This window comes from Pelodiscus sinensis, chromosome 6 (assembly GCF_052426305.1).
Source record: "Pelodiscus sinensis isolate ZL-2025 chromosome 6, ASM5242630v1, whole genome shotgun sequence".
Lineage (NCBI taxonomy): Eukaryota > Metazoa > Chordata > Testudines > Trionychidae > Pelodiscus > Pelodiscus sinensis.
The window spans coordinates 23,097,000-23,112,109 of record NC_143057.1 but is presented as its reverse complement, the minus strand read 5'-3'; the positions used below and the strand labels follow the sequence as shown (position 1 = coordinate 23,112,109).

The following is a 15,110-nucleotide window of genomic DNA, read 5'->3' as shown; positions in this document are numbered from 1 at the left end:
GGATTAACAAAGGTATCATCCAATAATGCTTTTACATGCAGCACTAAGGTTTTGGGCTTATTTAATTCTGTTAAGTTTTTTAGGATATAGCTTATGACAGAACCACATACACAGATGCATGTAACTAAGTATTTATCTTTACGTTTATGGTTGGATCTGTTTGGTGAACTGGTGACATTTTATTAGCTCTAATTAGCTAAATAAACATGAGTTAATAATTCCATTTCTGTATTGTCAGTGCACATTAAAATTCGAGTATATACTTTTACATGTCTTCATGAGTTAGGTGGTTGAGTAGCTGATACACAATGTGGAAAACACAGAAATAATTTCAGTAAATTGGAGAAAGCAACTAACATAGTTGGCAAGGATTGAGGGAGTGCAGATGCTACTTGTGAATTGTGAATACAATATAGAGATACTATAAAACTTTGAGGAACTCTTGGATGTTTCAGGAAGCAGCAGTGATCAAGATTGCTATAGGTCTGATTAGAGGAGCCTGGTATTTTCTTTCGCATACAGACTTAGCTACTATTATTTGTGTCTTTTGACACTCAGGATTAGATTACTGATAGACTGTTCTGTCAGTCTTTACTCTGAAACTGGAAAGTTGAAGCTAGCACATATTGTGGCCACCTGTTTATCAAAAAGACATCTGGAAGAGGGCATATAACTCTAGTGCTCCAGGATCTTCAGTGGCTGCTTGTAATGCTCTGAATGGTTTGGGAGTATAGATGACTGGAGAGACTATGCTTTGAGTAATTCTGGTGCTGCAATCAGCAGAAATTCATGAGTTGGAATCTCCTCAGTTTTAAAAGGAAGGATGCTGCTTGTAGGGCATTTACTGGGATGGCGTCCGTTGACTTCGAAACTTGCTTCTTGAAAATCACTGGGATCTAGGTTTGTTAAATTTTCTGGTACAGTGCCTTTTCCCAGATAGTTTAGAATTCATGGGGCCAAAGCAATAGTGAATTTGGTTTAGGATTATTGCTGCTATTATTTATTTGTAATATCATTATTAATATTAAATCATATTTATTTAATGGGAAATATGCTAAATTGTTTACAGATAATATCTGAGGAATTTTTAAATACGTACTGATTTAACATTGGTATAGAAAATATTAAGCTACATTTAAGTCTCTACATAACCTCTCGAGCCTTCAACTGTTTTTCTCTTTTCCCAGATAAAGAAAGTGAAAGCTTCCTGTGAGAAGATGACAAAAGAGATTGACTCATCCAAACAAAAAATACAGTCTCAAAGTCAAGACCTTATGGTATATTTTTTATCAACCATAACTTCTTAACATAGTGCATTTATTTCTGGTATGTCTCACTTAGCTTGTATCTGCGTGATACTACATGATATCCAAATAAGTGCTTGAATGTGAACAAGAAATTTGCCCTCAAAAATATTTTTTACTCAGCTGTTTGATAATTTTTTATATTTGTTACTTCATTACTCAATCACTTATTTATGAAAATAAAATTCAGTAAATACTCACTTTTCTTTTCTCTTTCGTGTATTTGTCAGATTATTTGTCTCAGCATGAAGTTTTCTAGAATTACTCAGAAAAATGCAGTGTTTGAGCCACATGTTAAAAAGTTACAAGACAGACAGGAGTGAGAATGAATTAATCACACAGCCTCTTTGGGGGAGATATAAAGAGATTAGTAGACAGCTGAGGATGGACCTCTGTTCATCTTAGTGGCTATGGGAAATTTGATCACATACATTTGGAATATTTCAGTTAAAGAACTGTAAAGGTTAAAGTCATAGGATGAAATGGCAAAACTTACAGTAAAGAAGGATATCCATAAATTATTATGGACGTTATGGCCACATTCTGTGTATAATTCCACCAAACATTAGGTAATTCCTGATAATTGGAGAGAGCTATAGGCCTAAATTACTTCTAGTAAAAATTGCTGATCCTTTTAAGCCGAGCACTTGTCATGGGTTGTTGGGGTTCTGATTTTATAGTCTTTTTCAAAATAGAATGTGTTTTTGTCCCTCTTTGCAGGGGCTGACACATCACTTTCATAATGTGTCATGTCTGGATACATCAGTGTCCAAGGGACTGAAGAAGTCCTGAGGTCACTGTTAAACTCTATCTTCCAGCTGGTAGAGTTTTGTATTACTGCCAAAATTAAGTGTGGCCACTTCCAAGGTTTCTCAAATTCTTATACTTGAGATACACTATTTCATTGTTTCAGTTTATTATTCAGAGTCTCTGTAGCATTCATTGGTGATAACACAGTGGCCTTTCATCTTATGAACTGAAACTTGTCTAATGTTAATTAATATAATTTCAGAAACCCCCCTCCCCTGTGAGGTAAAGTACTGCTTTATTGATTTGTGTAGAGGAGGATTCTAATGAACAATAAGATTCAATGATGTGTTGAGTACTGACTTCTCCTGCTGAAGTCATTACAAGTTAAGAATAAGGCCCTGCATCTGAGAGGATCAGGTGACTTGCCCTGTGACACACAGGAAATTGGTGACAGACCTAACAGTAGAGTCCTGATCTGCCTCTCAAATGCTTTGTCCACAAGACTTTTTTTCCCCCCAAACATCCTAAAAACTTACAGATTTTTGTAATGCAAATTCTACTCTATATGACAGAGCTATTCTACCAACTCTTTTTCCTCTTGGTGTAAAAGTCTGCTCCAATTTAGTATTGGTTCCATTTCTGATGGTGATTTCTGTGATATGGGCACCTGACTACTGTAAATTGGACTGAAAACCACCAAGTCATTTCACATTGACAGCTATACATGAAACAAGATGACAACAGCCATTGGTTGCTACTAGTCATTGAAAACAGTTATCTACAGAAGAAAAGAATTGTATCCTTTCCCCAGGGCTATACAGTTTCTTATGTCAAAAAGGAAGCTGTATTTTTTGCATTCTGTCTAGATTTTCAGCTGAAGGAATGCTCTGTAAAGAGACAAACCCAGCCCCAAAAAGCAAGGAAGTCAAATTGTAGAGACTTTGGTTTGGCAGAAACATTAAAAAAGGAGAAAAGGGAATAATTTTGTTGGACTCGTCCTTTGCTTCACTCTATTTTCTTACTCCCAGAGTAAAACAGACTGAATTTAAAATTTGACACTATCATTAGAAGTAAGCAGATAGCTTATTTTAGGTTGTTTTGAAAATATATTTTCATATAGACCTTTACTTCCAAGGATACCTAACATTGGCTATGATAATGCTCTATGTGATAAAGCTGTTACCAACCTTTCTGTTTGTGTCTTTTTTTCTATAGGAAGCTCAGGATAGGCTGGTTGATGTCAATGAAGAGTTAAATCATCTGCGCACTAAGTGTGCAGACAGAGAAGCTTTAATAGGCACTTTAAAAATGGAACTGCAGAATGTACTGCACTGCTGGGAGAAAGAGAAAATACGAGCCACAGACTCAGAAAATGAAATCCGGAAGCTTACCAGGGCTTACCAGAAGGATACTGAGGTATTACCAGAGACAAGACAACTGTCAAAAAGAGCCTTTTATTTAATCTTAGCTTTACATACATTGAATGGTTGCATTAAATCTGTTAAGATTTATCTGCAAAATATAATTTTAAGATATGTTTTAAAATGCATATTTAGTGTCTACTAAATTTTCAAGTGTCTTAATTCTTTTTCATAAAATGAATAATCAATTTAACTCTTCCGGTCATTTACATTTTAAAACGTGTAGCAAGCATTGTTTCAGGCAAATGAATTCGTTTAAAGAATCATGCCTGGGATTTTTTTTTTAATTTTTTGTATATGGAATCTCATGGTGTAAATTACTGATTCAAATAGCAATCTGACTCAGCCCATACCCTTGACTCCACAAATAGCAAATGTAGAATTAAGGTCATTTTGCTTGCCCACTACCAAATTAGTGTTTCCTGTGCTTCTTTGGAGAGACTGCACCTCTCCCTTTCAGTTTGGGTATATGTGCGCCCATGCACCTGCCCTGAAAACTATTCAAAGGGAACCGGTGCCAGGCTATTTTTTGGACTCTGGTATATACATTTTGTGCCAGCTTCAAAAATTCTGTGTTGGTGAATGACTTTCACTTCACTTTCACTTTTCCCTGGGTAAGAGCCATATTTGAAACCGTTGGAAGATCTGCAGGAACTTCAAATTGAAGAAAAAATTATAAAGAGATGAGACTGAATTAACTCCTTATGGAGGCCATCTGCATCCACCTTCTGAAAATTCCTGCTTGGGGCAGTCACTGAATACTGCTGCCTCAATCAGGAGTGCCCTTCTGGACATTTTATGAGAAAGTTGACACCATTTCCTGTCACTGGTGCTGAAAAAGAAGCACACATCATCAGAACAGCATTCTTCAAAGGAGCCAGAAGTTCAAGATTCTCTATAATGTCCACTAATAAAAAATCTGGAAATAGGGCTCTTCTAATTAAAAACTGTCAATTCAAACTCATCACCATAGACTTGTCAACCTTGACTGCACTTCTGACTCCTTTGATCCAATAACAGAAACATCATGGAAATATTTTGGTATTGATGGGACTGGAATTATATAACACCATGGGACCTGCTCTTCCTCTTGATGCTGGATTCCCCTGTAGTACAGAAGAGAAAACAGTACTAACGGATCCTCAGGCCCTGTTTGTTAACTTCCCTTTGAGACTAGTTGTGTCCTTGATGCCATGGCTACCAAGGCTATGTCTTTAGACTATCCAATACTTCCTCACCCAGTATAGTTCAGAGCTAAAGGTCCTTTTGTGGATTGGTAAATGGTTAAAAGACAGGAATCAAAGGGTAGGAACAAATGGTCAGTTTTCAGAATGGATAGAGGTAACGAGTGGTATCCCCCAAGCGTCCATACTGGGGCCAGTCCTATTCAACCTATTTACAAATGACCTGGGGAAAGGGGTAAACAGTGAGGTGGCAAAATTTGCAGATGATACTAAACTGCTCAAGATAGTCAAGAACAAAGCAGACTGTGAAGAGCTTCAAAAGGGTCTCATAAAACTAAGTGATTGGGCAACAAAATGGCAAATGAATTTTAATGTTGGTAAATGCAAAGTAACACACATTGGAAAAAATAATTCCAACTACACATGCAATATGATGGGAACTAATTTATCTATAACTACTCAGGAGAGAGATCTTGGAGTCGTTGTGGATAGTTCTCTGAAAACAGTCACTCAAACAATGTTAGGAATTATTAAAAAAGGATAGAGAATAAGACAGAGAATATTTTATTGCCTCTATATAAATCCATCGTACACCCACATTTTGAATACCGTGTATAGGTGTGGTTGCCTCATCTCAAAAAAGATATATTGGCATTGGAAAAGGTTTGGAAAAGGGCAACAAAAATGATTATGGGTTTGGAACAGGTGCCATATGAAGAGAGAGAAAAAAGACTGGGACTTTTCATCTTAGAAAAGAGGAGACTAAGAGGGGATATGATAAAGATCTGTAAAATAGTGACTGGTGTGGAAAAAAGTGAATAAGGAAAAGTTATTTACTTGTTCCCATAACATACGTACTAGGGGTCACCAAATGAAATTAATGGGTAGCAGGTTTAAAACAAACAAAAGGAAGTTTTACTTTACACAGCGCATAGTCAGCCCGGGGACCTTCTTGCAAGAGGATGTTGTAAAGACCAGAAATTTAACAGGCTTCAAAAAATAACTAGATAAATTCATGGAGGTTAGGTCCATCAATACTACTTAGCCCGAATGGATAGGAATGGTGTCCCTAGACTCTGTCTGTCAGGGGCTGGAAATGGATGACAGGAGAGGGATCACTTGATGATTACCTGTATCTGTTCACTCCCTCTGGGACATCTGGCACTGGCCGCTATTGGAAGACAGGATACTAGGCTAGACGGACCTTTGGTCTGACCCAATATGGCTGTTCTTATGTTCATCATGTTGTTTCTGGTACTGACACCTGTGGAGTCATATCACCACACTTTGGTACCACCTAGTTATAAAATCTCCATGGGTAGATGACCGACAGTCATCCTCTGGATCTGAATTCCTATGGCCCTCGTTGTCATATCCTTGGGTTTATCATGACTGGGGTTCTGTACCTGTTCTGTGCCTTGCCTCCCACCAACAGATCTTCCTAAGTTCTTTCTTCATATAGATTCCCCACTCAGACACGAGGTTAGTTTCCATGAAGAGGCTTATGATGTTATTCTCAGTATACCAAGCCTCAAGACAGCCTCAGATTTCAGAACCTCAGTCCAGCTGGATCAAACTCAGTCTTCTTTGTGCTTCTCCTCATCACCTGACAATGATGCGCTGTCTGGGGTTTCTTCTGCTGGTTCAGGATCATTACAGGGCCTACCAGGGATTACTAAAGAGAATATCTCCCTTGATATTCAGGAGAGTTCCCGTAAGCTGGTGGACATACTGGGACATACAGGACCATCTAGAGTGGCTCTATCTATGAACGGAGCCATTGTACAATCCACAAAATATTTGTGGCAAATGCCACATAATGTCCTTACTCAAGTTTTGAGTAGCTATGTTCTTAACCAGAAGGTCCAGCCTCTCTTTGATTTGGAATCTATAGAAGAGGTTCCCCCCTCTCCATGCAAGCAAAGGCTTCTGTTCATATTACGTCCTGAGTAGAACTCAGTCTTGAAAGGATCCATTCCCTCTTCTGTGTACTGAGTTTACTGTTCAACAAGGACAAGTCCTTTTACCTCCCAGTGTAGAGCAATCCTGGATTCCAGAGTAAGTGTGGCTGTTCCAACTGAAAGCATTTTCACATAATATGAAACTTTTCCACAGGTCCCATATAGTCACAACAATAGGAAACTGCCTCACACTACTGTGACACATGTTTATCTGTACATATGTGTTGCAGCATGCCAGACGTTTCAGAAGTATGCAGGTCTGGTTGAAGTCAGTGTACTTTCTGGCTCTTCACTTGTTAGACATGCTGATTTGAGTACCTGCAGGAATACAAGCTCATGGGTTTGGCACATAGGTCCAGGTAACGTGTATATGGAAGCCCTCTTTGTCCCTACATAACCCACAGATGTTTCTCCTTTAAGCTGGGGAGCTCACTTTGGAAACTTAGAAAACCAAGGTCTGTGGCCTCATCAACCCTAAGTTGGCCACATAAGCATTCAGGCATCATGGGAATTTATTTGGTATGTTGGGCTTTTCTTCCTTATGTCAAGGGAGAGACCCAAGTCCTCAAGGACATTACTGTGGCAATGCACTGTGCAAGGCAGAGCAGTCCATCTCTAGCAAGAGACCATACATCTTAGGGAATTTTATGCCACAGAGCAATACATCTCTAAGTTTCCCATCTTGCTGGTGTTCAGAACAGTCTGGTAGATCTCCTGACTGTTTCAGTTTGTTCAGCAGAGATCACAAGATCTCTCTCAAGATGGATATTGTCAGATTCATTTTTCAAATGTGTGTGGTGGTGGGGAGGAGAATCCCTCGATAGACCCATTTCTGTTGAGATGATCTACAAAGTACCAACTCTTTTGTTCCAAGGCAAGACATAGGGCAATATGCTGTGTACCTACCCTCCATCCCTTCCCATGGTTGTGATCCAGATCAAGCAGGATCATGCTTGCTTGATCACCTCAGCTTCTTTGCCAGGACTCGTTTGATACTGCCTTCTGATTAACCAGGACCACAATCACCTGCAATATCCCACCTTAGCTGCACTTCATCTTACAGCCTGGATGTTCAGTGGTTAACAAACACCTCAAGAGGTGGAATGTGCAGGAAATTTTCAAAACATAATCCTGAAGAGCAGGGACCATCTACTATGCTTACCCGCTGGAGTGGAAAGCAGTCTCTTTATGGTAAAAAATAGAAGGGTATTTCAGTTGTCCTGGCCTGTATCCAATGTGTTTTGGACTGTTCCACTGAAACAACAAGACCATCAAAGTTTACCTGGTGGCTACCTTTGCTTTCCACCCACCTAAAAAGAGCTGTTCAATATATTTTTTTAATCCAATGTCAGGTATATTCTTAAGGGGTCTGGACAGGTTATATCCCTATGTCATGGATTCTATTCCTCCTTGGGGCTTAAATCTGGTGCTAGCAAGGCAGATGGATCCATCCTTTTGAAGCAATGGCTACCTGTGCTTTATTGCATCTTTCTATCAAAATAGCAATCGTCTCTGCAAGAAGAGTAGCAGACCTACGTGCATCAGTAGGTGGCACTCCTTACACAGCTTTTATGAGGAGAAGCTATGTTAACATCTGCAGCTGAACTTCCTCATTGAAATAGAATCAGAATTCTATCTCAATTAAGTTTGTCTGTCTGCCCCCTCCATCCTCAAAAGACTGAGGAGAAGCTCAGTACGTTAGATGTCAGAAGGCTCTTGGCTTTTTACTTGGACAGGACTAGACCTTTTAGATCATCATTCCAGGTGTTGGTCACAGTTGAAGACAGGATGAAAAGACTTTCACTCTCAATTCAGCGAATTTTGTCTTGTATAGATCTGTTTGTCTTGTTTGGACCTTGCCGATTAATCCTCTCTAAGTAGGGTGGTAGCATGATGTACAAGATTCAAGCATCTTCCACAACTCTTTTGCCACAATCCCTTATAACAGACATGTTATAGCGTTACAACTTACAGTACACCTCTTTACTACTCATTATACTAATCTCAGCATTCTGGAAATAATGCCAAACTTGTACTAGTAGTTCTTCAGTCCTTGTTCAGAAACTCACCCCCAATTTGAACTTGTGAGGACATAGCATGGAATAGACATGTGCAATCCGTTGAAGAAAAATTTTGTTATTCATTTCTTCTGTGACTGTTTTTTGAAATGTGCTGTACACATCCATTCTGTCATTCATCCTTCTTTCCCTTTATGGGAGTTTCTATGTGGTCAGAGTGAATTGAGGAGGATTGGGAGTGGGCTTGCCCGTATTTTTACCATTATGTGGCAGCATGAAAGTGCTAAGTGCTCATGTATCACTAAGGGGGAAATCTCTGATTCCGGTTCACTGGGCACACCCACATTTGAAGTGGAATGGGCACAAACAATGTATCTTGATGAACAACCGTAAGAGAACAGGTTAGTAGCTGCTATTTCTTTGTGTATTAGCTGATTGTGGTATGCTATATGTGGTAATTGCTTCATGAAGTTTTACTTCAAAACCAGATTTTCTCATAAGGTTGTTTACTGATCTTAATAATTGTCTCCTTTTAATTTTCTCCACATAAAGTAGTTCTGCATTAGCTATATCAATCACACTCTTTATCTCAATTGTTCTGCATATTGAGCTCATTACTCCGGCAAATACGAACACAAATGCCAAATTGAATAAAAAGGAAACATTCTTTCCACCCTTCTTACAGTCATGCAATTTAAATCCCAGAAGCAGTTGGAATTGTTCTACACATCAGATAATGATTAAAGGAAAGGAAACTAGAAGCCTGACTGTATTGTAAAGTCAGCATGTCTACATCATTGTGGTTGAGTTCAACATGTGTGAGTTGATTCTGAGTCTTGGGATTTCTTTTTCTCTCCAAAGGGATGATTATCATGCTTGGTTTATCAGAGCCCAGGCAAAAAGGAAATAATGGCGACATGGTTAAACTATTCCTAGGGAATTAGAAGATTAGCTGGTAACATTTTAAAAATGTTTTATTGCTTAACATTTATGAATTGCAAACAGAAATGTACCCAAATATAGTTGGAGAAGACACATTAGTAATTGCTGTTGCACTGGGAGTGAGGCAGAGGAGAGAGTGTCCTTAGTACCTTTATGAAATGTCAGTGTTGGATCCATTGTCCTTTGCTTTCAGTGAGCATTGTTCTATTGGCTAAATGGGCTTTGGATCAGAGCCCTCGTTGTGGTTTTGGTACTGTCTTTGATTTGTCTTAATTTTAAATTGCTAGATTAATAGATCAACTAAATAGATGCACAAACAGATTCTGATCTCACCCTGGTGTGAATAAGTACCAACACTACTGAATTCAATTCAGTATGCTATAGCATAAAATCCACTGTAAATGAGATGAGGATCAGGCTTGTAGAGTTTAACTGATGCTGATAAAAACCTGTTTTGTACAGTTACATATTCACATATAATCCATGTAAAGAAAAACATCAAATGAAATTATTTGTAATTGCTTATGTTTTAAAAATAATGTAACTTGTTTTTTATCAGATTTTGTGCTGCCATGCTCATTAACTTTTTTGTTGGAGTATATACTCTATGCTATATGCTGGAAACAGATAAAATTTGTACAGAACTTCAATTGAGTGGAATAAGTGTGTGTGTGTGTGTGTGTGTGTGTGTGTGTGTGTGTGTGTGTGTGTGTGTGTGTGGTGATGTAGAGAGGATTTAAACATTAGTTGCCCATAAAATAACATAGTTTCATATGTTTAGTTAAATAAATGAAGGAATCAATTTGCAAATATTTATTACAGGTCATGGCATTTTTTTATCATGAGGATTGTGGGACAATATTTATACGTTATATTTATTTAAACAATCTTTTTCTCTTTTGATTTTGTCAATGTGTTTAGGTGCGTAGTAAAAAATAGTTCTGCTGAAATTGAAGTAGAATTTCAGAATATTAATAATTATGTCTTTTCAGATGTATACAAAACACGTGTGATTTGTGTGCATGATGTCTCTCTAAAGAGTCTAATATTAGAATCTAGAGTTAGTCTAACAACAGTTATTTTTTTTCTTTTTTGTCTCATAGGAGAAGCTAACCTTCCTCCATACTTTATATCAACATTTGGTAGCAGGCTGTGTGCTTATAAAGCAACCAGAAGGCATCCTGGATAAATTCTCCTGGTCTGAGCTTTGTGCAGTCTTGCAGGAGAATGTTGATGCTCTGATCCTAGACCTCAGCAGGGCTAATGAGAAGGTAACTGTCCTCAGGCGCCAGATACCTCTATTAAATTCAGTGACATTTGTCCACATCACAGTATCATTAAAAGGGACTGACATTCATCTTATTTCAAAAAGAATTTGGATGTTAATAATTCAATACCATTAATTATGGCTTGTCTACAACTCAGTTTGATGCCATTGCTGTGGGCATGTAAATGTGACTGAAGTCTGTATGAAGTCTCTAAGCTCCACTTTCTGTGCAGGACATGCTAATACTACTAGCCAGTATTAGCCACAGGGACCTAATTAAATGAAAATAAATTAATCTTACTGATGAAGCAATTCAAAGAACTTAGTCATTTATACTAATAAACCAACTCTTTATCTTAGCATAAAAGAGAAACAAAATACAGGAGTATCATCTTAAAACTGTTTGCTTATGAATCAGAGGTATTATTTTAAAAAATTGTGGTTTTAAAAATGTAATTATTTGGTTGTGGCACGTATAGTCTGAACTATAATTAATGTAGAACAACCATTATGAATTTAAAAACTATAAATATTTGTTTTGGGGGACACTATATTTTTATGGGTGATTTCATACTGCTAACTCTATTAAAAATATATTTTTGAGAAATCTGCTTTGTTACAATAAATTAAAGGGGCTCAGCAGACAAATATGTGCTGCTCCTAAGGATTTCCGTTCAAATTCTGGCTCCATTGATCAGGTCATCACTATGTTTCTGTGGTCTAGAAGAAAGATTCCAGATTTTGGCTATACTGACATTTGCTCTTGGGGGACAAAAAAGGAAAAACTGTTTCATGAGTTTCTCATCTGTTGGAGTTATGAACACTCTCTTGGATCAAGTTCAAGAACAGGGTTGCTTACAGTTAATCATTTTGACTCTTACTTACTATTAGTAAATATCCCAGCAGTCAATGGAAATCATTAACAGAGTTTGGTTAGACAACTATGTGGATCATGCAGATTAGACATGAAGGAAACCTATCTTTTTTCCTTGCAGAGGAAATAAAAGAACAACAAAATTAGTGGCACATCAGCTTCTTAGAATTGAACAGTGTTGTTTGCTCCATTAAAACTGCTTTTCTCTAAACAGATTTTTCCACCTGAAATTTTGTACAATGAATAGAAAAGAATATGTTTAGTTTCAGTATTGAAAAATGCAGGCCCATTTGAGATACATACTTAAATGGAAACACAGTTCCACTTAGCTTTAATAAAAGTTGCACGGGTAAAGCCTTGATCACTAAATTATATCCCTTAAGCTGCTCATTGAAATGCATCATAAAATTAACAAGCTTGCCTGGGAAAATAGTCATCATATCTATTGTAAAGCTCTCTTGAATCGCAGCAAATACAAGTTTATTTGGTTTTCAAATAAAGCCTTACATAAAAATGCAACCTCTGATCATCATTATTACTTAACTTGCTGCATGTTTATCGTGCTAGAATTATTAATTATATAGCACCAGAATTGTTCTCTCCGCATTTCAAAGCAAATAAGATAAGGGTTCTTATGCAGAAGAATTCTAACAAAGACCAAAATAAAGCCTGGGAATCTATTTAGCTACAGGAGGTATAGGGACAACAACATTGATGAAATTAGCATAGGTTTCTGTTGTTGTTTTTTAAGAAGTGGGTTTTAAAGAAGTATTTGAAGCAGGAGATGTATGATATGCTTAGCTTTTTACTTCTCTGCTGTCGGAAGAAAATGCAATCAGAGTCTTCTTTCAAAAGTAACTGCTTAAATTAGGATTAAAAACAAACACAAAATAGCCTTTTTTAAAATAAATGTTTTAAAAAACATTCTTATGATGCAGGTATCTCACCTAGAATATATTTGCAAGAACAAGTCTGACACTATGAGGGAACTTCAGCAGACACAGGAAGACACTTTTAACAAAGTGGCTGAACAGATGAAAGCACAGGAAAGCTGTTGGCAGAAACAGAAAAAGGAGTTAGAGAAGCAGTACTCTGGACTCCTTGGGGAAGTTCACACAAGGGCACAGGTACTGTACTTATTCCAGAAATCTGTAAACTTTGAAAACCTTTCTGTACATATTTAGTATATTATTTTAGTATTTCAAGTTCTAAACCAGTTTAAATTTGCTTATGAATATATTTTGTATTTTAAATATTCTTTTACTATTAATTTTTAGTTACTTTAGGAAATGGAGGACTTAAAACATTCCTGAAATGCATTGCTTAATTAGATCCTGCAGTTGTATTTCCCTTTTTGTTATTTTTTAGAAGAGGTTAGAAACCTCAGCTGTAGAAACTGAAGTTTTCTCTGGACAAATAAAAGCTACGCATGCTGACCTGCCAGTATATCTCAACTCTCGCCATGGTGGGCCATTTCTTGTTGAGAAGGTGGTTCTTTTCTCTTTCAGCTCTTTACTTCTGTATTGAGACAGAAGTGTGATAGATTTCCCCCCCCCCCCCCGCGACATTATCAACTTGAATGGGACTCAGGTCAATTACCTAGAGAATGAGGTCCCTATATCTCAGTGTCAATTCCAGTCCTTGTCTGCCTTCTCCCACATTGTTCTGCTGATGTGGTCAGATTGAAAGGGAACCGATTAAATTAATTTTTCTGAGGAGCTTTGAAAAGTTGGTGACATATTGTGTTAGGTCTAATTCAGGATGACCTCTTAGATTATGAATGATCAGGACAAGAGATAAATGCAGGATGAGAATTCTTATTCCTGAGCTCAAGGTGCCTGTTTTGTCCTTCTACTCCACCCCATGTGGTCACACCTATCTGCAGTGGGTCTAAACCACTATCCAGTGCTTTTTTTGAGTAGGTACTACGTGGTACGCAGTACCGGCACCTCCAGTCAGTGCTCAACAACTTTTCCCCTGGAGTACCAGCACCTTTTTTAAATTTTTTTATTTTACAAAAAAAGCACTGCCCCTATCAAAGCTGAATGATTGCTTAATTTGCACACAGTGTGCCTAGATATAAATGGCTACAAAGGGTGCAAGGCATCTGATATCCAAGCAATGGCCTATACCAGTGTTTCTTAAACTTTTTAAGACCAAGGAACGCCAAACAATAATTTTTTTTATGAGGAACACCAAGGATTTTTGTCAAGGGGGTGGGGGAGTTGGGAGGGAAAGGGAGTGGGGGGGACAGTTATTGAGGGGAAAAAGAGTCAGGGGAAAGTTACTGAGGGGGAAAAAAAGTAGTCTGCCCCTTTAAGGGCAACCATTTTGCGTTCTGTTGTTCTCTGCAGCACACCTCCTACTGCCTTGCAGCACACTGGTGTGCCGCGGAACACAATTTAAGAAACACTGGTCTACACCGTCTAGAGTTCTCCATGAGTATATCTTTGAACATTGACAATGGAGGGGTTGCTCTTAATGCTGTTTTGTACCATTTCTTTTGCTATCATTTTTAGGGAAACTGGTGCTGAACTTGAATTTGATCCAACATTTTTGGGAATCAGGCCTTTTTAATAGGATTTTATATGTATTCTATTTTGTATTCTGTGGCAAATGCTAGGCTCAACGTTTTCCTTTGCGTGGAGAGAAATCGCTTTTTTGATTTATTTATTCAAGTAGCGATATAAATACAGTTAAGTGTAGTAATGGCACAGCATTTGAAAACTGCTGACTTCATCTGAAAAATATAATTCTTTGCACCTGAATTGTGTCTTCCTCCCAAGGATCTCAAAGTACATTACAAACATTAATGAGTTAAGCCTTCCAAGACCTCTTTGAGATAGAAAATGTATTACTAAACTCATTTGATATTCACCATGCTCCCTTTCAAACATTCACTGTTAAGATTGTTTAAAAGTTTAGATAAGGGACTTACAAGCTGTGGTTAATTTTGCAGGCAATCATCAGTATTAGTATACAACATTGAGAACTGTCTCTGCAGAGAGGAACCCTGGAAATCTTTTGATGAGGTCATCAGATTAATTGGAACTGGGGCTGTAAAGCAACATGAGTAATGGTACTTGTAGACGCTTGGAGGCTTAGTATTGCATTGGTGCAGTCAGCCTTCCAAAGTACAATGTGAGATTCCAGTAACTGGCTTTTTATTACTAAAATATGACATTTCAATTTACAAGCTTTGTGCCAGTATTGTAAGGACATCTGGCAGTGCTTCTATCCTTAGACTGTTGCATTCAGAGCCCCAATCCCAACTGATGTTTCTGGCTGCTGTTAGATAATATTCTTTTGCTATTGTTTTCCATTATGTAGATGACCTAGTCAGAAAGCAGGTTCAGTGTTCTTCTGTGGAGCTGAAACTCTCAAAGTGG

The 15,110-nt window shown here is 37.8% G+C and overlaps 1 protein-coding gene across 5 annotated transcripts in view; it reads left to right on the top strand.

Annotated features, from left to right (window-relative positions):
* Positions 1 to 15,110, top strand: part of CCDC171 (coiled-coil domain containing 171) — a 228,628-nt gene that overhangs the window by 72,144 nt on the left and 141,374 nt on the right. For all 5 annotated transcript variants that reach the window (XM_075931537.2, XM_075931536.2, XM_075931540.2 and 2 more), the window contains 4 exons: positions 1,188 to 1,277; positions 3,270 to 3,470; positions 10,684 to 10,851; positions 12,660 to 12,848. In XM_075931537.2, the coding sequence (XP_075787652.2) occupies positions 1,188 to 1,277; positions 3,270 to 3,470; positions 10,684 to 10,851; positions 12,660 to 12,848 (648 nt within the window). The remainder of the gene's footprint in view (positions 1 to 1,187; positions 1,278 to 3,269; positions 3,471 to 10,683; positions 10,852 to 12,659; positions 12,849 to 15,110) is intronic.